The following is a 27,975-nucleotide window of genomic DNA, read 5'->3' as shown; positions in this document are numbered from 1 at the left end:
TGTGTTTTGTCCTATATTTTTTATCCCAGGCCCCGCAGGAGGCCTTTTGCCTTTTGGTAGGCTGTAATTGTAAATAAGAATTTGTTCTTAACTGACCTGCAGAGTTAAATGAAAATAAAGCGGTGGTATACAGAAGAATGTATGTGTTTGAGCCAATCAGTTCTGTTGTGACAAGTATACAGAAGATAGCCCTATTTGGTAAAAGACCAAGTCCATATTATGGCAAGAACAGCTCAAATAAGCAAAGCGAAACGACATTTCATCATTACTTTAAGGCATGAAGGTCAGTAAATGTGGAAAATATCTAGAATTTTTAAAGTTTCTTCAAGTGCCGTCGCAAAAACCATCAAGCGCTATGATGAAACTGGCTCTCATGAGAACCACCACAGGAAAGGAAGACCCAGAGTCATCTCTGCTAAAGAGGATAAGTTCATTAGAGTCAACTGCACCTCAGATTACAGCCCAAATAAATGCTTCACTGAGTTCAAGTAACAGATATCTCAACATCAACTGTTCAGAGGAGACTGCATGAATCAGGCCTTTATGGTCCATTTGCTGCAAAGAAACCACTACTAAAAGACACCGATAAGAAGAAGAGACTTGCTTGGGCCAAGAAACACGAGCAATTAGACAGGTGGAAATCTGTCCTTTGGTCTGATGAGTTCAAATTAGCGATTCTGCAGCGATACACCATTCCCACTCGGTTTGCGTTTAGTGGGACTATCATTTGTTTTTCAACAGGACAATGACCCAACACACCTCCAGGCTGTGTAAGGGCTATTTGACCAAGGAGAGTGATGCATCAGATGACCTGGCCTCCACAATCACCCGACCTCAACCCAATTGAGAATGTTTGGAGCTCAGAGTGAATGAAAAGCAGCCGACAAGTGCTCAGCATATGTGGGAAAGTTGGTTGAGAGAATGCCAAGAGTGTACAAAGCTGGCAAAGGAAAAGGGTGGCTACTTTGAAGAAACGAAAATATATTTTGATTTGTTTAACACTTTTTTGGTTACTACTAGGGATGCACGATATTGGTGAACAAATCAGAATCAGCCGATATTAGCTAAAAATGCCAACATCTGTATCGGCCCGATGTCTAGTTTAACTCCGATGTTAAAAACCGATGTCAAAGCTACCGTGCATACCTATATAACGTAGTTACATGACGTAATGGCGCTACACGTGCAACCTAGCCCACAATGTCTGTTGTGTGGATCGAGCAGTAAAAAAGTCGAGCAGACATTTGAAAGAGTAAGAATATTTCAGCAAGACAACTCAAAAGGCGAAATCCATTAAAGCCAAGATAATGGAATTCACCAGTACAGCACCAGCACCAGTACACACTACCAAGTGTGCCATTTTTCAGATGTTGCCCTACCAGAGTTACAGTTATAGCGTCACTGCTATCAGCTTTACGACATACATACTAAGGAACGCCGTTTGGGTCTTTGTGTGTCAAAAAAGATACAGTAGCACTGTCAAAGCTGTACAAAAAAAGTCTGCAAACAAGCAAACACCGGCCACGAACGATGGGTTTACAATACCGCGTTGGTAATAAAGCATAATTTGTTCGACCGCAACTTCTGGGGTAGCTAGCTAGCACCAATACAACCAGCCTGAAAACTATGACCAGTAGAAACTGAAGTCATTTTCATTATTCTTAGCAATGATTTAGGAATCCTTGTGAGTAAGTATTAGCTAGGTTGCCACTTGTTGTTCGCATATTGAAATTGAACTTCAGTTCATGAAAATAAATAGCTAGCCAGCTATTTAACCCTGTTGCCCAAAGCTAACGTTATAAGCAGCCAGCAACCTTCATCTGGCTAGTGAGGCTTGAACAGACCGGGTTATGTGTTGTGAAGCTAGCCACAATAAGGATTAGGCACAATAGTGGAATTTGTGGTTTGCCTTCAAAATAAAAGTATGTCATTGACAGTAATGCAAATGAATACAAATAGCAGAATTATGCCATACTTTTATTTTGAAAGCTAACCGCAAAGTCCACTATTGCGGCTAATCCTTATTGTGGCTAGCTTCATATAGATGCATCTGACTACTATGAATCAAATAAGAACGGTCTTATAAATTAGGGTTATTTTAGATGACACCTAGCTTTATAGTTAGCTAGCTACTGAAACAAATTATGTTGTTGTTTTGGCTCCAGTGTCTATGCAAGTGTTATTTGATGTGTATCTTTGACACACAAAGACCCAAACAGCGTTCCATAGAAATCCTGGTTGAGAATGAAACGACTGAACAACGAAACAGCACAGCAAGTTAGTGAAAGAAATAGGTTTTGATTATGTTTCACTGGTAATGGGGACATACATAAATGCCAACAAAATAACTTATTGGTTAGTGTGGTGTGTGTGTTACCTTAATTTAACTATACAAGTCAGTTAAGAATAAATTCTTATTTACAATGATTGCCCGGACGACGCTGGGCGAACTGTGCGCTGCCCACTGGGACTCCCAATCACTGCCAGATGTGAAACAGCATGGATTCGAACCAGGGACTGTAGTGACTCCTCTTGCACTGAGATACAGTGCCTTAGAACGCTGTGTCCATGTGTGTGTGTTAACTATTTAACTGTCTGTACTAGAATGTTTAAAAGGCCGCTAAAATGTTAAATATCGGTTATCGTATTGTTTTTTTTGTCAAGGAAAAATGTATAGACTCTGGAATCATGACTACTACTAGTATGGATGTATAGATGCAGGAGCCATGACTACTACTAGTATGGATGTGTAGACTCTGGAGTCATGACTACTACTAGTATGGATGTATAGATTCAGGAGCAGGAGCCATGACTACTACTAGTATGGATGTGTAGACTCTGGAATCATGACTACTACTAGTATGGATGTATAGACTCTGGAGTCATGACTACTACTAGTATGGATGTATAGATTCAGGAGCAGGAGCCATGACTACTACTAGTATGGATGTGTAGACTCTGGAGTCATGACTACTACTAGTATGGATGTATAGATTCAGGAGCAGGAGCCATGACTACTACTAGTATGGATGTGTAGACTCTGGAATCATGACTACTACTAGTATGGATGTATAGACTCTGGAGTCATGACTACTACTAGTATGGACGTATAGATTCAGGAGCAGGAGCCATGACTACTACTAGTATGGATGTGTAGACTCTGGAGCCATGACCACTACTAGTATGGATGTATAGACTGGAGCTATGACTACTACTAGTATGGATGTGTAGACTGGAGCCATGCCTACTACTAGTATGGGAGTGTAGACTGGAGCCATGACTATTACTAGTATGGATGTGTAGACTTGAGCCATGACTACTACTAGTATGGATGTGTAGACTCTGGAGCCATTGCTACTACTAGTATGGATGTATAGACTCTGGAGCTGGAGCCATGACTACCAGTAGTATGGATGTATAGACTCTGGAGCCATGACCACTACTAGTATGGATGTATAGACTCTGGAGCCATGACCACTACTAGTATGGATGTATAGACTCTGGAGCCATGACTACTACTAGTATGGATGTGTAGACTCTGGAGCCATGACTACTACTAGTATGGATGTGTAGACTCTGGAGCCATGACTACTACTAGTATGGATGTGTAGACTCTGGAGCCATGACTACTACTAGTATGGATGTGTAGACTCTGGAGCCATGACTACTACTAGTATGGATGTGTAGACTCTGGAGCCATGACTACTACTAGTATGGATGTGTAGACTCTGGAGCCATGACTACTACTAGTATGGATGTGTAGACTCTGGAGCCATGACTACTACTAGTATGGATGTGTAGACTCTGGAGACATGACTACTACTAGTATGGATGTATAGACCTTACAGTGAAAGGCTGACTTACAAGCCCTTAAACAATGCAGTTCAAGAAAAAGTTAAAATATGGAGAGATATAGACTCTGGAGTATAAACTCTGGAGTCATGACTACTACTAGTATGGATGTGTAGACTCTGGAGCCATGACTACTACTAGTATGGATGTGTAAACTCTAGAGCCATGACTACTACTACTATGGATGTGTAGACTGGAGCCATGACTACTACTACTATGGATGTGTAGACTGGAGCCATGACTACTACTAGTATGGATGTGTAGACTGGAGCCTGTACATAGCTGAACATGAGAGCTTGACGTCATTTCCGGTCACAACTTGCAGACTTGTTTACGTGTTGCTGTGCGTTTTGTTGCCAACCTGTTTTGCTACCTGACAAATTTACGTTTTTTACTTTTTAATTACCGTTTATATTTTAGTTTTTTTTTCCTCAACTTTTTCACTCCGGCCGGACGCTTTATCTGGACACGATTCGTCAGGACCTCCAACAGCCAAAGCTAAGTAGTAACATTAACATGATGCCTTCTAGTTGCAGTCGCTGTACTCGCCTTACGGTGAGGACGCAATCGTTAGGCAAGGGTAATTTCAGTGTAGGAAAGGATGAAACAGCGTCTGTGCCACCAGTAAGTACAGATAGTAGTATACATCCCCTGGCACAGTCCCCGCAGCCGGACAACTTTCTCACTGTTTCTGGAAGGAAATGCTGTAGGAACGCTCAACCGGTGTCGCTCATTCAGCCGACAGAAACTTTCAACCGGTTTTCCCCATTAAGCAGCGGGTCGGAGTCAGAGGCCGAGTCTTCTCTGGTCTCTACTCCTCCCGTTACGGGGTCTGAGACGCCGAAGCTTCCCACCATTAGCTCTGACAAATTGAAAACTCTAGTCATTGGCGACTCCATTACCCGCAGTATTAGACTTAAAACGAATCATCCAGCGATCCTACACTGTTTACCGGGGGGCAGGGCTACCGACGTTAAGGCTAATCTGAAGATGGTGCTGGCTAAAGCTAAAACTGGCGAGTGTAGAGAGTATAGAGATATTGTTATCCACGTCGGCACCAACGATGTTAGGATGAAACAGTCAGAGATCACCAAGCGCAACATAGCTTCTGCGTGTAAATCAGCTAGAAAGATGTGTCGGCATCGAGTAATTGTCTCTGGCCCCCTCCCAGTTAGGGGGAGTGATGAGCTCTACAGCAGTCTCACAACTCAATCGCTGGTTGAAAACTGTTTTCTGCCCCTCCCAAAAGATAGAATTTGTAGATAATTGGCCCTCTTTCTGGGACTCACCCACAAACAGGACCAAGCCTGACCTGCTGAGGAGTGACGGACTCCATCCTAGCTGGAGGGGTGCTCTCATTTTATCTACCAACATAGACAGGGCTCTAACTCCTCTAGCTCCACAATGAAATAGGGTGCAGGCCAGGCAGCAGGTTGTTAGCCAGCCTGCCAGCATAGTGGAGTCTGCCACTAGCACAGTCAGTGTAGTCAGCTCAGCTATCACCATTGAGACCGTGTCTGTGCCTCGACCTAGGTTGGGCAAAACTAAACATGGCGGTGTTCGCCTTAGCAATCTCACTAGGATAAAGACCACCTCCATTCCTGTCATTATTGAAAGAGATCATGATACCTCACATCTCAAAATAGGGCTACATAATGTTAGATCCCTTACTTCAAAGGCAATTATAGTCAATGAACTAATCACTGATCATGATCTTGATGTGATTGGCCTGACTGAAACATGGCTTAAGCCTGATGAATTTACTGTGTTAAATGAGGCCTCACCTCCTGGCTACACTAGTGACCATATCCCCCGTGCATCCCGCAAAGGCGGAGGTGTTGCTAACATTTACGATAGCAAATTTCAATTTACAAATAAAAAATGACGTTTTCGTCTTTTGAGCTTCTAGTCATGAAATCTATGCAGCCTACTCAATCACTTTTTATAGCTACTGTTTACAGGCCTCCTGGGCCATATACAGCGTTCCTCACTGAGTTCCCTGAATTCCTATCGGACCTTGTAGTCATAGCAGATAATATTCTAATCTTTGGTGACTTTAATATTCACATGGAAAAGTCCACAGACCCACTCCAAAAGGCTTTCGGAGCCATCATCGACTCAGTGGGTTTTGTCCAACATGTCTCTGGACCCACTCACTGTCACAGTCATACGCTGGACCTAGTTTTGTCCCATGGAATAAATGTTGTGGATCTTAATGTTTTTCCTCACAATCCTGGACTATCGGACCACCATTTTATTACGTTTGCAATTGCAACAAATAATCTGCTCAGACCCCAACCAAGGAACATCAAAAGTCGTGCTATAAATTCACAGACAACACAAAGATTCCTTGATGTCCTTCCAGATTCCCTCTGTCTACCCAAGGACGCCAGAGGACAAAAATCAGTTAACCACCTAACTGAGGAACTCAATTTAACCTTGCGCAATACCCTAGATGCAGTTGCACCCCTAAAAATTAAAAACATTTCTCATAAGAAACTAGCTCCCTGGTACACAGAAAATACCCGAGCTCTGAAGCAAGCTTCCAGAAAATTGGAACGGAAATGGCGCCACACCAAACTGGAAGTCTTCCGACTAGCTTGGAAAGACAGTACTGTGCAGTACCGAAGAGCCCTTACTGCTGCTCGATCATCCTATTTTTCTAACTTAATTGAGGAAAATAAGAACAATCCGAAATTCCTTTTTGATACTGTCGCAAACCTAACTAAAAAGCAGCATTACCCAAGAGAGGATGACTTTCACTTTAGCAGTGATAAATTCATGAACTTCTTTGAGGAAAAGATTATGATTATTAGAAAGCAAATTACGGACTCCTCTTTAAATCTGCGTATTCCTTCAAAGCTCAGTTGTCCTGAGTCTGCACAACTCTGCCAGGACCTAGGATCAAGAGAGACGCTCAAGTGTTTTAGTACAATATCTCTTGACACAATGATGAAAATAATCATGGCCTCTAAACCTTCAAGCTGCATACTGGACCCTATTCCAACTAAACTACTGAAAGAGCTGCTTCCTGTGCTTGGCCCTCCTATGTTGAACATAATAAATGGCTCTCTATCCACCGGATGTGTACCAAACTCACTAAAAGTGGCAGTAATAAAACCTCTCGTGAAAAAGCCAAACCTTGACCCAGAAAATATAAAAAACTATCGGCCTATATCAAATCTTCCATTCCTCTCAAAAATTTTAGAAAACAATGTATACGAAATGCTTCAGTCTGGTTTTAGACCCCATCATAGCACTGAGACGGCACTTGTGAAGGTGGTAAATTACATTTTAATGGCATCGGACCGAGGCTCTGCATCTGTCCTCGTGCTCCTAGACCTTAGTGCTGCTTTCGATACCATCGATCACCACATTCTTTTGGAGAGATTGGAAACCCAAATTGGTCTACACGGACAAGTTCTGGCCTGGTTTAGATCTTATCTGTCGGAAAGATATCAGTTTGTCTCTGTGAATGGTTTGTCCTCTGACAAATCAACTGTAAATTTCGGTGTTCCTCAAGGTTCCGTTTTAGGACCACTATTGTCTTCACTATATATATTTTACCTCTTGGGGATGTTATTCGAAAACATAATGTTAACTTTCACTGCTATGCGGATGACACACAGCTGTACATTTCAATGAAACATGGTGGAGCCCCCAAATTGCCCTCGCTAGAAGCATGTGTTTCAGACATAAGGAAGTGGATGGCTGCAAACTTTCTACTTTTAAACTCGGACAAAACAGAGATGCTTGTTCAAGGTCCCAAGAAACAAAGAGATCTTCTGTTGAATCTGACAATTAATCTTAATGGTTGTACAGTCGTCTCAAATAAAACTGTGAAGGACCTCGGCGTTACTCTGGACCCTGATCTCTCTCTTTTTTCCATCTACGTAACATTGCAAAAATCAGAAACTTTCTGTCCAAAAATGATGCAGAAAAATTAATCCATGCTTTTGTCACTTCTAGGTTAGACTACTGCAATGCTCTACTTTCCGGCTACCCGGATAAAGCACTAAATAAACTTCAGTTAGTGCTAAATACGGCTGCTAGAATCCTGACTAGAACCCAAAAATTTGATCATATTACTCCAGTGCTAGCCTCTCTACACTGGCTTCCTGTCAAAGCAAGGGCTGATTTCAAGGTTTTACTGCTAACCTACAAAGCATTACATGGGCTTGCTTCTACCTATCTCTCTGATTTGGTCCTGCCGTACATACCTACACGTACGCTACGGTCACAAGACGCAGGCCTCCTAATTGTCCCTAGAATTTCTAAGCAAACAGCTGGAGGCAGGGCTTTCTCCTATAGAGCTCAATTTTTATGGAACGGTCTGCCTACCCATGTCAGAGACGCAAACTCGGTCTCAACCTTTAAGTCTTTACTGAAGACTCATCTCTTCAGTGGGTCATATGATTGAGTGTAGTCTGGCCCAGGAGTGGGAAGGTGAACGGAAAGGCTCTGGAGCAACGAACCGCCCTTGCTGTCTCTGCCTGGCCGGTTCCCCTCTTTCCACTGGGATTCTCTGCCTCTAACCCTATTACAGGGGCTGAGTCACTGGCTTACTGGGGCTCTCTCATGCCGTCCCTGGAGGGGGTGCGTCACCTGAGTGGGTTGATTCACTGATGTGGTCATCCTGTCTGGATGTGTAGACTGGAGCCATGACTACTACTAGTATGGATGTGTAGACTGGAGCCATGACTACTACTAGTATGGATGTGTAGACTGGAGCCATGACTACTACTAGTATGGATGTTTAGACTGGAGCCATGACTACTACTAGTATGGATGTGTAGACTCTGGAACCATGACTACTAGTAGTATGGGTGTGTAGACTGGAGCCATGACTACAACTAGTATGGATGTATAGACTCTGGAGCCATGACTACTACTAGTATGGATGTATCGACTCTGGAGCAGGAGCCATGACTCAGTTTGATGAATGCCCTGGCTTACTGCAGCAGCTCCTGCAGCATGACATCATCCTCCTATCCTAGTATTGTTGTCTAGCTCCATAATATAGTCTACTGCAAATACTCCTGTTATTAGTTATGGCCAGCCAGGAATGTTCCAGAACACACACAACCTTATCAGCCTTACAAGTCATTATATATCTTCATCCTACCCACCCCATGTGCTCTGACCTTTTAGTTGGTTAATAAATAACCAGAACTGGAAACCTTGTCTTAAACCATCATTCCTGCACTCTACAGATGCACCATAGTGTCACTCCTCAACCTAGCCTAAGGGGTCACTCCTCAACCTAGCCTAAGGGGTCACTCCTCAACCTAGCCTAAGGGGTCACTCCTCAACCTAGCCTAAGGGGTCACTCCTCAACCTAGCCTAAGGGGTCACTCCTCAACCTAGCCTAAGGGGTCACTCCTCAACCTAGCCTTATACCTTGACTACACCGCTCGAGTCACAAAATAAATGTAGAAATCAATATTATTCAATTATTGCACTCACACTGCTCGCGAACGAGTGTCTGCGTTGCCAGGCGCTAAAAACGAAGTCAGTTCTATATGTGGCGCAGATCGTGCTGCAAGTCCTGGCTCTCCCATCTCCTCATTGGTTTATAGAAGCAGGTACCCACGTGCCATCTCCTCATTGGTTATACCCACGTGGGTGACTGAAAGAAGAATTAGGTAGGTGGCGGTAATGCACCTAATTTATGTAAGTGCCAATCACAATATAAAGTCCAGAGAAGAAAAAGCCTGGAAGAAAACAGCCTGATTCGGTTGACCGTTTTATGTGTGGATTAATTGTTGGAGAAGAGGACCTTGTGCATTTCAGGTAAAATAACAACTCAATGTTTATATCCCAGGACAAATTAGCTAGCAAAAGAAAGCTAGCTAAATAGGACAAATTAGTTAGCAAGTGCAAGCTAGCTAGGAGAATTGCCATAAATGTTTAATGCTTTTCGACCTGTCCCCAAAATAATGTAATTGGTTCAGAGTTTGTTTTGATATTTTAACCTGCGTGCCGTGATCGCGTTTAGTGTGGGGGGACAAAATACATTTATGCACGATGGCGCACGAGCGCAGCCATTTTGGGTTCTGTGTAAGACGTCACTCCTCAACCTAGCCTAAGATGTTCCATACTCGTCCTTTTCTTTACACGTTCCAAATGGGTTTTTTAACAGTGCGAAATCTAAGGAATGAATCTGAGCCTCAGCGTTGTCACCTATGGACAGCAGAGCTTCCAGCGAGGCCTTGTCAGGCGTGATCGTAAGTTCTTCAGTGGAGCAGAGAGCTACTCCCCATAGAGATGCTGTACTGAGAGTAAAGTCATAACACGCAGGAACATTTGAACCGACAATGAGTTTGACAGTGACTCAGTTTCGAGACCCATGGGCCCTTGTAGTGCTCTACAACAAAGATAGGATGCCAGTATCTCACCTTGTCATAGAAGTCAGCGGAGGTTGAGGATAGGATGCCAGTATCTCACCTTGTCATAGAAGTCAGCGGAGGTTGAGGGTAGGATGCCAGTATCTCACCTTGTCATAGAAGTCAGCGGAGGTTGAGGATAGGATGCCAGTCTCTCACCTTGTCATAGAAGTCAGGGGAGGTTGAGGATAGGATGCCAGTCTCTCACCTTGTCATAGAAGTCATGGGAGGTTGAGGATAGGATGCCAATATCTCACCTTGTCATAGAAGTCAGCGGAGGGTGAGGATCGGGACCTCTCGTGGACTGGGGCTGGTTTGGTCCTGTCATCTTTTCCAGGATCCAGGATGTTATCAGCAGAGTGGGAGCGTCCTGAGCCTCTGGTCTCAGCTGCTTTCTTCTGCGTGTTCCAGGTGGTCTCGTACTCAGCAAAGGTCCCCAGTCTCTGCAGCTCCAGAAGGGCCTGCTGTCTGTTGTCCTGTCCCTGACACTCGCTCTGTTCCTTCCTGCTGCTGGACATGTCACAATCACCCCTGGCTATCTCTTTGCCCTCTCCACAGTCCTCAACAGGGCCTGGCAGGGCAGTTTTAGGGAAGGGTCTGGTGAAGGCAAGTCTGGGGGTGGAGCGTCGGTTCAGCAAGGAGTCTGCAGCCTCAGGGGGGGTCAGCTCCTCCTCCACCCCCACCTCATTGATTTTGTCTGGCTCAGAGAAACACCGGACCTTCTTCTCCGTGGTGAAACGCTTCCTGCTTCCGATACGGGTCACCTGACTCTGGGCAGAGCCAGACCTGGCTGGGAGGCCCTCAGAGAGGCTGGACAGGGGGTTAGAGTTGTCGCTCCTCCCCAGACCAGAGGAGGAGTAGTCCGGCAGGGACCCTGCCTCTGCCACAGGGTGCTCCAGAAGGACAGGCTCCAGGTCTCTCCTTCTAAAGGAGGTGGCCTTCAGCACGCGGGCCTGCGCCTCCTTCAAATGGTCCTTATAGGTGGAGGTGAAGGAGCCATCTGAAGAAGAGGTGGTGTCTTTGGGCCTCCAGACCTCTGGCACCTCATGGTTCTCCTCCGCCTCACAGGGTCCACTCAGGGAGGCAGCGCTCTTACTCTTCTGCAGCTGGGCACGTCTCATCTGGATCTCATTCCTCAGGGTGGTGGCGAACCGGTCAGTCCTGGTGCACTGGTTACTGGAGAGATCTACAGTCTCCACACTGGAACAGTCTCTGGGTACGAGGCCTGAGTTGCTGAGGCCGCTGGTGGTCTGAGGGCAGATCTGACTGTCTGGCAGCATCTCTTGACGGTGTATGGTGTCCTGCTGAAGAGGTTGTAGAGACTGTCTTCTCGGGGGGTAACTCATACAGTGGGGCTCTGCAGTCTGACTGTTGTTCCTCTTCAGGCTGGGCTGGCCTGTAGAGGACTCCAGTACAGCAGAGGGACAAACGGTAGCTGGCTGTTTGTGGCGGGAGCCGTCATCCTGTCTGCTGTATCCCTTACTGTCGTTGTTGAGGGGTGGAGGTGGCTGGTACTTAGCATTGGTAACCCCTGACCCCAGGGGAGTGAGTGACTTCTTATCTCCTCCACCCTGTACGATGCTCACTGCACTCCTCCTTTCACCGCCACCCTCCACACCCTCCTCTCTACCCCCTCCACCCCTCCTTTCGTCAGTCTTGACCAGCAGGGCCTGGGTGACCGGTTGACCAGGCTGTCTGGCCGTCACACAGTAGTACCGGCTGTCTCCAGTGCTGTCTGGGGTCTGGCTGTAGAGCTGGGTGTTCTGGGCATTGTAGTTGGTGGGGAGCTCCTGCATGCTGCTGTAGCAGATGCTGACGTTCTGCTGTTTGGGGACAGACCAAGTCCTGGGGTGGGAGTAGAGAGAGCTCTCATTACTGTACTGTCTCTGGTGGCCGGGCAAGTAGGTAGGGGGGAGCTGGCCCAGCCTGACATCACTACTGGACAGGGAGCAAAGCTTGTTACAGTTCACCTGGTTGGGATGACAGTTCTTTGGTGAAATGTAAGGAGGGACCATGTTGTTCTTGGAGGGTAAGTTGTGATGGCTACGCCGAGAGTCATTGGTGCATTGTGAGTTATCAGAGTTATCCATTCCTTTACCATGTGCCTTGGGCTGGGTGTGAGCACCGGGTCCCTCTGGACAGGCTATAACCAGAACATTCTCATGGGACTTCGTAGCAGCGAAACTGTCACTGCGTACGGGCGGTGATGGAGGAGGTGAGGGATAGGAGGTCTTCTTCTTGTCAGGGACGTGCCAGACGGGACCGCAGCTAGCCCTAGCAGAGCTGGAGGAGTGGGAAGAACCTGACCCTGACTGCTCCGTTGTCCTGGGGCTGTCCCGGCCCATGATGGCCCCATGTCCCCCAGCCAGTTGCAGATACCCTGGCCTCTCGTCCTGCCTGACCCCCTCACTACTCAGGCTATGTCTGCCGTTACTGGGCCGGCCCCCTGACTCACACTGGCTCACCTCATACAGCATGTTCTCTGTGGAGGCAGCATTGCTCTTAAGGAGGGTGTAGTCTGGTGTCTTAGGGAGGGTGTAGTGTGGTGTCTTAGGGAGGGTGTGGTCTGGTGTCTTAGGGAGGGTGTGGTCTGGTGTCTTAGGGAGGGCGTGGTCTGGTGTCTTAGGGAGGGTGTGGTCTGGTGTCTTAGGGAGGGTGTGGTCTGGTGTCTTAGAGAGGGTGTAGTCTGGTGTCTTAGAGAGGGTGTAGTCTGGTGTCTTGGAGAGGGTGTAGTCTGGGGTACCAGAGTTGGTGGAAAAGGAGCTGTATGCAGAGTCCCTCTTGCCCCCTCCCAGGTGCTCCGTGCTGGTGTTGGACTTGACCGGGGAGAAGCGTCCTGGGGATTGGTGTCCAGGGGGGTAGGGGTGGTGGGAGACGTCTAGACTGTCCATGCTGCCCAGAGAGCTGAACTGGTCTGATACTCGCCGTAGGTTAGTCTGGTTCTGGTCCCAGCCAGACGAGGAGAGGTTGGTAGAGGGGAAGCTGGGGAGGAAAGAGGTGGAAGAGGGCTGTTCGAGATACATAATGGATTGTCCTACATAATGCTATAGTCTAACACAGTACTTGGGGGGACATGCTAGTAGAGGCCAATTGTCCTACATAATGCTATAGTCTAACACAGTACTTGGGGGGACATGCTAGTAGAGGCCCATTGTCCTACATAATGCTATAGTCTAACACAGTACTTGGGGGGACATGCTAGTAGAGGCCCATTGTCCTACATAATGCTATAGTCTAACACAGTACTTGGGGGGACATGCTAGTAGAGGCCCATTGTCCTACATAATGCTATAGTCTAACATAGTACTTGGGGGGGGGGGACATGCTAGTAGAGGTCCATTGTCCTACATAATGCTACAGTCTAACATAGTACTTGGGGGGGGGGGACATGCTAGTAGAGGTCCATTGTCCTACAGTCTAACACAGTACTTGGGGGGGACATGCTAGTAGAGGCCCATTGTCCTACATAATGCTGTAGTCTAACACAGTACTTGGGGGGGGGGGGGGGGGGCGGGACAGGACATGCTAGTAGAGGCCCATTGTCCTACATAATGCTATAGTCTAACACAGTACTTGGGGGAGGGGGGGGGGGGGGGGTGCTAGTAGAGGCCCATTGTCCTACATAATGCTGTAGTCTAACACAGTACTTGGGGGGACATGCTAGTAGAGGACCATTGTCCTACATAATGCTACAGTCTAACACAGTACTTGGGGGGGGGGGGAGACATGCTAGTAGAGGCCCATTGTCCTACATAATGCTACAGTCTAACACAGTACTTGGGGGGACATGCTAGTAGAGGCCCAATGTCCTACATAATGCTGTAGTCTAACACAGTACTTGGGGGGGGGCATGCTAGTAGAGGTCCATTGTCCTACATAATGCTATAGTCTAACACAGTACTTGGGGGGGGGGGGGGGGGGGGGGGGGGGGGGGGCATGCTAGTAGAGGTCCATTGTCCTACATAATGCTGTAGTCTAACACAGTACTTGGGGGGGACATGCTAGTAGAGGACCATTGTCCTACATAATGCTACAGTCTAACACAGTACTTGGAGGGACATGCTAGTAGAGGTCCATTGTCCTACATAATGCTATAGTCTAACACAGTACTTGGGGGGACATGCTAGTAGAGGCCCATTGTCCTACATAATGCTATAGTCTAACACAGTACTTGGGGGAGGGGGGGGGATGCTAGTAGAGGTCCATTGTCCTACATAATGCTGTAATCTAACACAGTACTTGGGGGGGGGGGGGGGTCTTGCTAGTAGAGGCCCATTGTCCTACATTATGCTATAGTCTAACACAGTACTTGGGGGAGGACATGCTAGTAGAGGCCCATAGTCCTACATAATGCTATAGTCTAACACAGTACTTGGGGGGGACATGCTAGTAGAGGCCCATTGTCCTACATAATGCTATAGTCTAACACAGTACTTGGGGGGACATGCTTAGTAGAGGCCCATTGTCCTACATAATGCTATAGTCTAACACAGTACTTGGGGGGGGGGGGGGGGGACATGCTAGTAGAGGCCCATTGTCCTACATAATGCTATAGTCTAACACAGTACTTGGGGGGGCATGCTAGTAGAGGTCCATTGCCCTACATAATGCTACAGTCTAACACAGTACTTGGGGGGGGGGGAGGCCCATTGTCCTACATAATGCTATAGTCTAACACAGTACTTGGGGGAGGGGGGGGTCTTGCTACATAATGCTGTAATCTAACACAGTACTTGGCCCATTGTCCTACATTATGCTATAGTCTAACACAGTACTTGGGGGAGGACATGCTAGTAGAGGCCCATAGTCCTACATAATGCTATAGTCTAACACAGTACTTGGGGGGGACATGCTAGTAGAGGCCCATTGTCCTACATAATGCTATAGTCTAACACAGTACTTGGGGGGGGGGGGGGGACATGCTAGTAGAGGCCCATTGTCCTACATAATGCTGTAGTCTAACACAGTACTTGGGGGGGACATGCTAGTAGAGGCCCATTGTCCTACATAATGCTATAGTCTAACACAGTACTTGGGGGGGGCATGCTAGTAGAGGTCCATTGCCCTACATAATGCTACAGTCTAACACAGTACTTGGGGGGGGGGGGGACAGGACATGCTAGTAGAGGCCCATTGTCCTACATAATGCTATAGTCTAACACAGTACTTGGGGGGGGGCATGCTAGTAGAGGTCCATTGTCCTACATAATGCTATAGTCTAACACAGTACTTCGGGGGACATGCTAGTAGAGGTATTCACAGGTCAACCACAACCCAAATACCCAATACTTGACCTGGAGCCCGGGCGGGTCTGGTTACAAAATTCTAACTTTTCTCTTGGGTTCGGGTCAGGTCCTGTGGGATGGTTATCGGGTCTATGTAACTACAGTTGATAGACCCGATTGGACCTGACCACGGCTCTGCAGAGCCTATAGCATATTTTATATAACTGCAGATATATTTGTTAACCAGAAGAGCAACTTCGCTGAAAAAATAAAATAAAATGTGTCCCTCAAGTCCAATCGAATCTGGTCTAGGGTACAGGTATAGGTCTGGTTATCAGAGGGTCCATTCAGGTTCAGGTCTGATCGGGTCCACGTCCACCTTTAATTTTTTTTTATTGTGTTCTTTAGGGTCCGGGTCTGATCGTCCTCTGTTCCATTTGGATCCAACTTTTTAGACCCGCGAAAACCTCTACATGCTAGCTCAACTGTCTACACAAACTAACAAGATTTTAGGCACACTCAGTATAATAACGATGAAAAAGGTCCATAGTGAATTGAGGTACAGAATAACTACTGGTCTTATTTTGAAACAAATCTCTGAAGTTGTGGGCCAGTGGAAAGTAGTCACAGTAAAACTCAGATCATGGAGCCTGTTCCTGATCCCAGACATTCTACATCAGGGTAGAGCCCGTTTTATTTTTCAGGGCTCGGGTATCACTAACATTTTGAAGCTGAGCCATTTGCTCGTGCAGCGCAGTGCAGTACAGTCATATCTGACTAAGATCATGTGGTGTTAGAAGTGCTTCAACCCTGTCAAATATAAAACAGGAGAGATTATTTAACAGAAAATAATAAATGTTCCTAGAGTGATGAAAAGTAGCTAACTGCACTCTCATGGTCTTCATTGAGCAGAGGAGCCCAAGCGGAGCTGTTGCTATGGATACTCACAGACCCAGAGCAGCAATGAGCAAACTGCATGCAGAGCAAGCTGTGGGCAGGGAGCAAGTGACAGACAGAGGCAGCTAATAGATTTGCTAATGGAGCAAGTTATTTCTGATTTCGGTCTTAAATTTGGCACACACAATCGGGGTTGTGTAGGGTAGGGCCTGAATGTTGTGGGCATGAGTAGGGCCTGAATGTTGTGGGCATGGGTAGGGTCTGAATGTTGTGGGCATGGGTAGGGTTTGAATGTTGTGGGCATGGGTAGGGCTCTAAGCCTGATGTCTTAGCGGGGAACACTGGGTTACCTTGCATCATATCTGGTCTGCCAGACTGGCGGGGGCGGAGACTGAGTTTTGGCAGTCTCTGATTGGCTCTCGTTGAACTTGGTGGCGTGCCAGGAGTGAGGCCTGCTTACGGCTTCATTCCTCCTAAAGATATGAGTGAGTGAGAGAGATAAGCACTAGATTAGACCAAGTCCTCTTGGGAAGCAGAAATGAACAGGCCTCCATTACTGTGACTGGCTGATTGACTACACAACACAGAGTTACATTAACACAACACAGAGTTACATTAACACAACACAGAGTTACATTAACACATGACGCCATGATCACCACGGCCATGACCACCAACAACGCAACTCCACAACAGGCAGGAGTAACAACGCAAAACCACAACAGGCAGTATTAACAACGCAACTCCACAACAGGCAGTAGTAACAACGCAACTCCACAACAGGCAGTAGTAACAACGCAACTCCACAACAGGCAGGAGTAACAACGCAACACCACAACAGGCAGTATTAATGCAAAACCACAACAGGCAGTATTAACAACGCAACTCCACAACAGGCAGTAGTAACAACGCAACTCCACAACAGGCAGTAGTAACAACGCAACTCCACAACAGGCAGTAGTAACAACGCAACACCACAACAGGCAGTATTAATGCAAAACCACAACAGGCAGTATTGACGGCGACAACAGGCAGTATTGACGGCGACAACAGGCAGTATTGACGGCGACAACAGGCAGTATTGACGGCGACAACAGGCAGTATTGACGGCGACAACAGGCAGTATTGACGGCGACAACAGGCAGTATTGACGGCGACAACAGGCAGTATTGACGGCGACACAACAGGCAGTATTGACGGCGACACAACAGGCAGTATTGACGGCGACACAACAGGCAGTATTGACGGCGACAACAGGCAGTATTGACGGCGACACAACAGGCAGTATTGACGGCGACACAACAGGCAGTATTGACGGCGACACAACAGGCAGTATTGACGGCGTCAACAGGCAGTATTGACGGCGACAACAGGCAGTATTGACGGCGACAACAGGCAGTATTGACGGCGACAACAGGCAGTATTGACGGCGACACAACAGGCAGTATTGACGGCGACACAACAGGCCGTATTGACGGCGACAACAGGCAGTATTGACGGCGACACAACAGGCAGTATTGACGGCGACACAACAGGCAGTATTGACGGTGACACAGCATGCAGTATTGACAACGACAACAATACAACAGGCAGTATTGACGGCGACACAACAGGCAGTATTGACGGCGACACAACAGGCAGTATTGACAACAACACATCAGGCAGTATTGACGGCAACACATCAGGCAGTATTGACGGCAACACATCAGGCAGTATTGACGGCAACACAACAGGCAGTATTGACGGCAACACAACAGGCAGTACTGACGGCAACACAACAGGCAGTATTGACGGCAACACAACAGGCAGTATTTAACAACAAAACAGGCAGTAGTATTAAGACATGAGGGCAGTGTGGGCTGATAATGTTTATGATAACCATGGAAACTCCAACATGAATGACAGATCAAGGTCTTGACATGAATCTTACTTATAGTCAATAAATCTCATGATAAAAGCATTATCCATGACACTACTTGATGAAGGAAAGAAAATGGTCACTTATCATGAAACAAAATGGTGACTAATCATGGGAGATGTTGAACTAGGAAGAAAACAGATGGTTGGAATGATGATATTACCACACAGCAGAATAATGGCATTATGGGTAGAGGTCTGTGTGGATGACAACAAGCGGAGGAGGAAGGGAGATGGATGCTATTGGCTAGCTAGATAATGGAAGCATACCTCATGGAACTTCGTAATATCTTGTTGAGAAAGCTCCTGGCCACATGGACATCAGTCTCAGAGGGCATTTTTCCAGTAGCTACTAAATCCACCATTCTCATATTCCTGCCAACAGGGGAGGAGGAACACGGGCTGAAACGCTGAACCATGGAACCACATGTAGGGCTCTATTTTAACAAACCTAACAAATGGTCAACCTAAGCGCTGGAGGGACTAGGCCTGGCACAATAACCGTATAATCGCGTAAACAACGATTACAGATTAAGACCGTCATGAAAATAAAATGTTTTGTTTGTTTTTGTAAAACTAACAGCTGACTGAAGACGAGACAGGACGGCCTCTGTTACCGCGGTAACACTCTTTACAATGTGATTAAACTTTGTTCCTCCGTGCTTAAAACAAACATGTTTTGGTTGCATAGGCAACACCACCCTCCCTGCAGCAGCAGCACAGGAGAAGATTAAAAATGTTTGCTGTTGGGATGGTCATTTGTCTGACCAATGTCCTGCCATCCAGAATTCCATGACTGTCACATCCCTTTTGTGATAGCAACTTCCTCCCCCTCAAAATCAGAACTCAACTCCAACTTTGGAGTGCGATAGAAATAGCATACAATTAGTTTTACTAAGACCGCTGCAGTGCATGGCCGGACTAATCAATTCTCGGTCCCTGGGAAATAACTATTTAAAGGCCCCCCCCGTTCACATACGAGAGAATCTTTTGCCGTTTTAAAGTTAATTTCCTGCAATTCTACACATTTTCCCCATGGGTCAGAGACAATTTTGCAGTTTAAACTTAAAATTAGTGTCCTCCAGAGTGCTACAGCAGTCTAAGGCACTGCATCGCAGTGCTAGAAACGTCACTATGGAACCGGGTTTGATCCTCGGCTGTGTTGCAGCTGGCCTCGACCAGGAGACCCATGAGGCATCGCACAATTGGCCCAACGTCGTCCGGGTTAGGGTAGGGTTTGGCTGGCTGGGATGTCCTTGTCCCGTCGCGCTCTAGCGACTCCTTCTGGCGGGCCTAGCGCATGCACGCTGACTGTCCTGTATGAATTTAAGTATGCTCTCTCTAATTCTCTCTTTCGCTCTCTCTCGGAGGACCTGAGCCCTAGGACCATGCCTCAGGACTACGCCTCAGGACTACCTGGCATGATGACTCCTTGCTGTCCCCAGTCCACCTGGCCGTGCTGCTGCTCCAGTTTCAACTGTTCTGCCTGCGGCTATGGAATCCTGACCTGTTCAGAACCTCAGACTGGTGCAAAGTTTCACCGTCCAACAGGACAACGACCCTAAGCACACAGCCAAGACAACACAGGAGTGGCTTTGGGACAAGTCTCTGAATGTCCTTGATTGGGGCGGCAGGGTAGCCTAGTGGTTAGAGCGTTGGGCTAATAACCGAAAGGTTGCAAGTTCGAATCCCTGAGCTGACAAGGTACAAACCTAAGCTTGTTGCATCATACCAAAGACTCAAAGGTGCTTCAACAAAGTCTTGAAAATGTGATCTTTTTTTTTCATACATTTGCGAAAAAGTCTAAAAACCTGTTTTTGCATTGTCATTAGGGGGTAGTGTGTACAGATTGGTAAGGGAAAAAAACGATTTAAATGCATTTTAGAATAAGTCTGTGTAGTGTGTAGAATAAGTCTGTAGCGTAACAAAATGTGGAAATAGTCAAGGGGTGTAAATACTTTCAGAATGCACCGTTTACTGGGCAGGAAGTCGAACATCATAACAGGCTGCTCGAGGAGGTTGGTGTCCATGCTGCTATAGCAGCAGTTGTACCAGAACTGGAGGGCAGAACTTCATTGAAAGAACAGCAAATAACTGCATTGAAGGCTTTTCTCTGGGGAGAAGATGTTTTCGCTATTCTCTGACTTGATTCGGGCAAAAGCTTGATTTCCCAGCTAACTCCGCTGGTAGTCAAGAAAATGGGTCAGGTGAGAAAACAATTCTCGTTGTTGGTGCCCCTCCATGGAGGACCAGATCAGAAAGCAGCTCGGTGTAAATAATGACGCGGACATCTTCCATGGACGTTGCCAGGATGTTTTCGGTCTTGGTTGCTGAACGACAAGTGGCAGAATATGCTGTAGTAGTGCAGAAGTAAAAATGAAATGCTTGAAAATGTCCAAAATATCTGAGAACTTCTTATTCTCGAAAACAATGAGACGATAACTTTACAAATTGGTATTCCATGTAATTATACTGAACAAAAATATAAACAACATGTAAAGTGTTGGTCCCTGCTGGAGCGCGTGCTACGGGTGGGTGGGTGTTATGGTGACCAGTGAGCTGAGATAAGGCGGGGCTTTACCTAGTAAAGACTTATAGATGACCTGGAGCCAGTGGGTTTGGCGACGAGTATGAAACGAGGGCCAGCTAACGAGAGCGTAAAGGTCACAGTGGTGGGTAGTATATTGGGCTTTGGTGACAAAACGGATGGCACTGTGATAGACTACATCTAATTTGCTGAGTAGAGTGCTGGAGGCTATTTTGTAAATGACATCACCGAAGTCAAGGATCGGTAGGATAGTCTGTTTTACGAGGGTATGTTTAGCAGCTTTTTGCGAAATAGGAAGTCAATTCTAGATTTACTTTTGGATTGGAGATGGTTAATGTGAGTCTGGAAGGAAAGTTTACAGTCTAACCAGACACCTAGGTACTTGCAGTTGTCCACATAATATAAGTCAGAACCGTCCAGATTAGAGGTCGACCGATTATGATTTTTCAAAGCTGATTATTGGAGGACAAAAAAAGCCGATACCGATTAATCGGCCGTTTTTTTAAATGTGTGTGTGTATATGTGTGTGTGTGTGTGTGTGTGTGTGTGTGTGTGTGTGTGTATATATATATATATATATATATACATACATACATACACACACACACACACACACACACACACACTGCTCAAAAAAATAAAGGGAACACTTAAACAACACAATGTAACTAACTCCAAGTCAATCACACTTCTGTGAAATCAAACTGTCCACTTAGGAAGCAACACTGATTGACAATACATTTCACATGCTGTTGTGCAAATGGAATAGACAACAGGTGGAAATTATAGGCAATTAGCAAGACACCCCCAATAAAGGAGTGGTTCTGCAGGTGGTGACCACAGACCACTTTTCAGTTCCTATGCTTCCTGGTTGATGTTTTGGTCATTTTTGAATGCTGGCGGTGCTTTCACTCTAGTGGTAGCATGAGATGGAGTCTACAACCCACACAAGTGGCTCAGGTAGTGCAGCTCATCCAGGATGGCACATCAATGCGAGCTGTGGCAAGAAGGTTTGATGTGTCTGTCAGCGTAGTGTCCAGAGCATGGAGGCGCTACCAGGAGACAGGCCAGTACATCAGGAGACGTGGAGGAGGCCGTAGGAGGGCAACAACCCAGCAGCAGGACCGCTACCTCCGCCATTGTGCAAGGAGGAGCAGGAGGAGCACTGCCAAAGCCCTGCAAAATGACCTCCAGCAGGCCACAAATGTGCATGTGTCTGCTCAAACGGTCAGCAACAGACTCCATGAGGGCCTGACGTCCACAGGTGGGGGTTGTGCTTACAGCCCAACACCGTGCAGGACGTTTAGCATTTGCCAGAGAACACCAAGATTGGCAAATTCGCCACTGGCGCCCTGTGCCCTTCACAGATGAAAGCAGGTTCACACTGAGCACATGTGACAGACGTGACAGAGTCTGGAGACGCCGTGGAGAACGTTCTGCTGCCTGCAACATCCTCCAGCATGACCGGTTTGGCTGTGGGTCAGTCATGGTGTGGGGTGGCATTTCTTTGGGGGGCCGCCAGAGGTAGCCTGACTGCCATTAGGTACCGAGATGAGATCCTCAGACCCCTTGTGAGACCATATGCTGGTTGGGCCTGGGTTCCTCCTAATGCCAGACAATGCTAGACCTCATGTGGCTGGAGTGTGTCAGCAGTTCCTGCAAGAGGAAGGCATTGATGCTATGGACTGGCCCACCTGTTCCCCAGACCTGAATCCAATTGAGCACATCTGGGACATCATGTCTCGCTCCATCCACCAACACCACGTTGCACCACAGACTGTCCAGGAGTTGGCGGATGCTTTAGTCCAGGTCTGGGAGGAGATCCCTCAGGAGACCATCCGCCACCTCATCAGGAGCATGCCCAGGTGTTGTAGGGAGGTCATACAGGCACGTGGAGGCCACACACACTACTGAGCCTCATTTTTGACTTGTTTTAAGGACATTACATCAAAGTTGGATCAGCCTGTAGTGTGGTTTTCCACTTTAATTTTGAGTGCGACTCCAAATCCAGACCTCCATGGGTTGATAAATTTGATTTCCATTGATCATTTGTGTGTGATTTTGTTGTCAGCACATTCAACTATGTAAAGAAAAAAGTATTTAATAAGAATATTTCATTAATTCAGATCTAGGATCCAGAAAATCACATTGTAGGATTTTTAATGAATTTATTAGCAAATTATGGTGGAAAATAACAAAAGTTTATCTCAATACTTTGTTATATACCCTTTGTTGGCAATGACAGAGGTCAAACGTTTTCTGTAAGTCTTCACAAGGTTTTCACACACTGTTGCTGGTATTTTGGCCCATTCCTCCATGCAGATCTCCTCTAGAGCAGTGATGTTTTGGGGCTGTTGCTGGGCAACACGGACTTTCATCTCCCTCCAAAGATTTTCTATGGGGTTGAGATCTGGAGACTGGCTAGGCCACTCCAGGACCTTGAAATGCTTCTTACGAAGCCACTCCTTCGTTGCCCGGGCGGTGTGTTTGGGATCATTGTCATGCTGAAAGACCCAGCCACGTTTCATCTTCAATGCCCTTGCTGATGGAAGGAGGTTTTCACTCAAAACCAGCCCCAAACTGGTGCTGACCAACTGGAAACATTGTATCAACTATTAACTTGGTCCAGCCCTAAACTGATGCTAACCAACTGGAAACATTGTATCAACTATTAACTTGGTCCAGCCCCAAACTGGTGCTAATCAACTGGAAACATTGTATAAAATATTCTGTCCCCTCAGTGTTTCCTGTACCAGTGAGCTCTGGACAGACACAGCTGTAGACTATTTGCTTAAGGGATAAGAAGTAATCAGCATATTTTATCAAGTTTCCACTGGATCAGGACATTTTTCCCTTTCATGCTGGGTGGTTATCAAAATATTTTTTAAACAGGCTACGTTGAGGAATTGTTGTCATTCTCAATGGATGTAAAAACAGACGTGGTTTACTTGCTGTTTGAGGTGAAGAAAAAGACTGAGAAGCTCCACAGTGACGGTGAGTTAAGACAATCAGACATACTACCAGATCCCCAAAGGGACACATAGGACTACATTTGCGCGCAGGCCAGGTCACCTAGGACTATTTCTATCTGTAGTCAGGTGCGTGTCCTTACTCAAGAACGGCAGGAGCGCTACAAACAAAAGACCACTCATAACTGGAATGAAATCAATCAAAACTTTCTCCCAAGTGTAGCCTAGTTTAACCCTAACCCCAGGTGGTGTGCTCCGCTAACAACGTGCCCACTCCTACAATGACAACAGAACGATTGGGATAATAATTGATTGAATGCATCAACAGAAATGACTGTATCCAAACAAACATTGTAGATTAGGAACGATGGTAATTAACGGTAAATGTACTACTGGTGATAGTGGTGTGTCATCCTCGTGGCCTCCGCAATGGATGAGTCCACTGAGACGGGCCTCGGCAACGGATCAGTCCACTGACACGGGCCTCGGCAACGGATCAGTCCACTGACACGGGCCTCGGCAACGGATCAGTCCACTGACACGGGCCTCGGCAACGGATCAGTCCACTGACACGGGCCTCGGCAACGGATCAGTCCACTGACACGGGCCTCCGCAACGGATCCGTCCACTGACACGGGCCTCCGCAACGGATCCGTCCACTGACACGGGCCTCGGCAACGGATCAGTCCACTGACACGGGCCTCGGCAACGGATCAGTCCACTGACACGGGCCTCGGCAACGGATCAGTCCACTGACACGGGCCTCGGCAACGAATCAGTCCACTGACACGGGTCTCGGCAACGGATCAGTCCACTGACACGGGTCTCGGCAACGGATCAGTCCACTGACACGGGCCTCGGCAACGGATCAGTCCACTGACACGGGCCTCGGCAACGAATCAGTCCACTGAGACGGGCCTCCGCAACGGATCAGTCCACTGAGACGGGCCTCCGCAACGGATCAGTCCACTGAGACGGGCCTCCGCAACGGATCAGTCCACTGAGACAGCCATGAATCAGGCTGGTGTCTCGTGTGCCAACATTTTAGTAAATATATTTGCCACTGCTCGACTAAAAATATATATCTTGGTTGGTTCGACCAACATCCTATTGACCAAACAATCGACCAGTTGACTAAATGGGGTCAGCCCAACTTTGAATTGCACAGAATTCAATTCTACTTCCTTTCACTCAAACGCTACATCCTGTGGGGTGTGGAAAATTCAACTTGAATTTCAAGTTCTGAATTGAGCTGAACCCTGGCATACTCCATCCTGAATGTGGGAATCTTCCAATCGGATTTCTGGAAAACCGGGGAATATTTGAAAAATTAACAGAATTTTGCAATCCTAGGTGGGGTCTTTCCCGTACCGGGCTGGGTGTGGCCCAGTCAGATACACTACTACATTAAAATGTTCTTCTTTCCTCCCCCTCTTCTCTCTTCCTCCCCCTCCTCTCATCTTAATCAATACTGCTGGAAACTGTGTCAATAACCCTGAACTCTCAACTGCTGCTACAATCCCGCAGCACACAACCAGCCTGCTAGCACAGCCCTGTAGCGGAGCCTCAGCCCGGTAGCGGAGCCTCAGCCCTGTTGCGGAGCCTCAGCCCTGTTGCGGAGCCTCAGCCCTGTTGCGGAGCCTCAGCCCTGTTGCGGAGCCTCAGCCCTGTAGCGGAGCCTCAGCCCTGTAGCGGAGCCTCAGCCCTTCTCCAGACAGCCCTGTAGCAGAGCCTCAGCCCTGTAGCAGAGCCTCAGCCCTAACCCTAGTCCAGACAGACCTGTAGCAGAGCCTCAGCCCTGTAGCAGAGCCTCAGCCCTAACCCTAGTCCAGACAGACCTGTCGCAGAGCCCTAGCCCAGACAGCCCTGTAGCAGAGCCCTAGCCCTAGTCCAGACCGACACTGTGCAGAGAAGAGCAGCTCAGTGATAGTCCAGGGATCTCCATCTCATCTCTGATGCAGCCAGGGGGATAAGCGCAGCAGTTGTGTGTTGGGGTGTGTGTGGTTTCCTACCTCTTGACAACCAGATTGAGGGTCTTGTATGATCCCTTGACCAGGCAGATGGCCTCCTGCCTGTAACCGCTCAGAGGGACCTGGTTGATGTTCAACATCTCGTCTCCAACCTGGAGGCTGACCGCTGCTGCCTTGCTGCCCTCCTCCACCTATACCACACACAGCAGGGTTCAAGTTAACACAGCAGGGTTCGGGTTAACACAGCAGGGTTCGGGTTAACACAGCAGGGTTCGGGTTAACACAGCAGGGTTCGGGTTAACACAGCAGGGTTCGGGTTAACACAGCAGGGTTCGGGATAACACAGCAGGGTTAGGGATAACACAGCAGGGTTAGGGATAACACAGCAGGGTTAGGGATAACACAGCAGGGTTAGGGTTAACACAACAGGATTAGGGTTAACACAGCAGGGTTAGGGCTAAAACACCTGATTTAGGGTTAACACATGATTTAGGGTTAAAACACATGATTTAGGGTTAAAACATGGTTAGGGTTAGGGCTAAAACACCTGATTTAGATGTGGAGGCTATATACAGGGGGTACTGGTACAGAGTCAATGTGGAGGCTATATACAGGGGGCAACGGTACAGAGTCAATTTGGAGGCTATATACAGGGGGCACCGGTACCGAGTCAGTGTGGAGGCTATATACAGGGGGTGCCGGTACCGAGTCAGTGTGGAGGCTATATACAGGGGGTGCCGGTACAGAGTCAGTGTGGAGGCTATTATACAGGAGTTACCGGTATCGAGTCAGTTTGCAGGGGTACAGGCTAGTTGAGGTAATCTGTACATGTAGGTGAGGGCGAAGCTCTTTGTTTGTTACCTATGCGAGTAGCAGCAGTGTACAAGGGTGGTTGGGGGGGGGTCAATGTAAATTGTCCGGTGACGATTTTTATGAATTGTGCAGCAGTCTAATCGCTTGGGGGTAGAAGCTGTTGAGGAGCCTTTTTGTCCTAGACTTGGCGCTCTGTTACCGCTTGCCATGCGGTAGTAGAGAAAACAGTCTATAACTTGGGTGACTGGAGTCTCTGACAATTTTATGGGCTCTCTTTTGACACCGCCTATTATATTGGTCCTGGATGGCAGGAAGCTCAGCCCCAGTGTTGTACTGTGTTGTTCGCACTGCCCTCTGTAGTGCCTTACGGTCAGATGCCACAGTGATGCAACCGGTCAGGATGCTCTCGATGGTGCAGCTATAGAACCTTGAGGATCTGGGGATCCATGCCAAATCTTTTCAGTCTCCTGAGGGGGAAAAGCTGTTGTTGTGCCCTCTTCAAAACTGTCTTGGTATGCTTGGACCATGATAGTTTGTTGGTGATGTGGACACCAAGGAACTTGAAACTCGACCCACTCCACTACAGCCCAGTCGATGTTAATGGGGGCCTGTTCGGCCCTCTTTTTCCCTGTAGTCCACGATCAACTCCTTTGTCTTGCCTCACATTGAGGGAGAGGTTGTTGTCCTGGCACCACACTGCCAGATCTCTGACCTCCTCCCTATAGGCTGTCTCATCATTGTCGGTGATCAGGCCTACCACTGTTGTGTCGTCAGCAAACTTAATGATGGTGTTGGAGTCGTGTTTGGCCACGCAGTCGTGGGTGAACAGGGAATACAGGAGGGGACTAATTACACACCCCTGAGGGGCCCCAGTGTTAAGGATCAGCGTGGCAGACGTATTGTTGTCTACTCTTACCACCTGGGAGCGGCCCATCAGGAAGTCCAGGATCCAGTTGCAGAGGGAGGTGTTTAGTCCCAGAGTCCTTGGCTTGGTGATGAGATTTGTGGGCACTATGGTGTTGAACGCTGAGCTGTAGTCGATGAACAGCATTCTCACATAGGTGTTCCTTTTACCCAGGTGGGAAAGGGCAGTGTGGAGTGTGATTGAGATTGTGTCATCTGTGGATCTGTTGGGGCGGTATACGAATTGGAGTGGGTCTAGGGTGTCCGGGAGGATGCTGTTGATGTGAGCCATGACCAGCCTTTCAAAGCATGTCTTGGCTACCGACATGAGTGCCACGGCGCGGTAATGATTTAGGCAGGTTACCTTCGCTTCCTTGGGCACAGGGACTATGGTGGTCCGCTTGAAACATGTAGGTATTATAGACTCGGTCAGGGAAAGGAGGAAAATGTCAGTGAAGACACTTGACAGTTGGCCCGCATTGACGCTTTGCTTGT

The 27,975-nt window shown here is 47.4% G+C and overlaps 1 protein-coding gene across 2 annotated transcripts in view; it reads right to left on the bottom strand.

The window, feature by feature from the left end:
• The window catches only part of LOC139409602 (shroom family member 2a), a 102,273-nt gene that overhangs the window by 52,313 nt on the left and 21,985 nt on the right, over positions 1 to 27,975 (bottom strand). For both annotated transcript variants that reach the window (XM_071155011.1, XM_071155012.1), the window contains exons 3-5: positions 25,807 to 25,955; positions 16,711 to 16,833; positions 10,496 to 13,220 (exon numbers count right to left, since the gene is read on the bottom strand). In XM_071155011.1, coding sequence (XP_071011112.1) covers positions 10,496 to 13,220; positions 16,711 to 16,833; positions 25,807 to 25,955 — 2,997 coding nt within the window. The remainder of the gene's footprint in view (positions 1 to 10,495; positions 13,221 to 16,710; positions 16,834 to 25,806; positions 25,956 to 27,975) is intronic.

The sequence above is a fragment of the Oncorhynchus clarkii genome, chromosome 5 (assembly GCF_045791955.1).
Source record: "Oncorhynchus clarkii lewisi isolate Uvic-CL-2024 chromosome 5, UVic_Ocla_1.0, whole genome shotgun sequence".
Classification (NCBI taxonomy): domain Eukaryota; kingdom Metazoa; phylum Chordata; class Actinopteri; order Salmoniformes; family Salmonidae; genus Oncorhynchus; species Oncorhynchus clarkii.
This window is presented reverse-complemented; position numbering and strand designations above follow the sequence as displayed.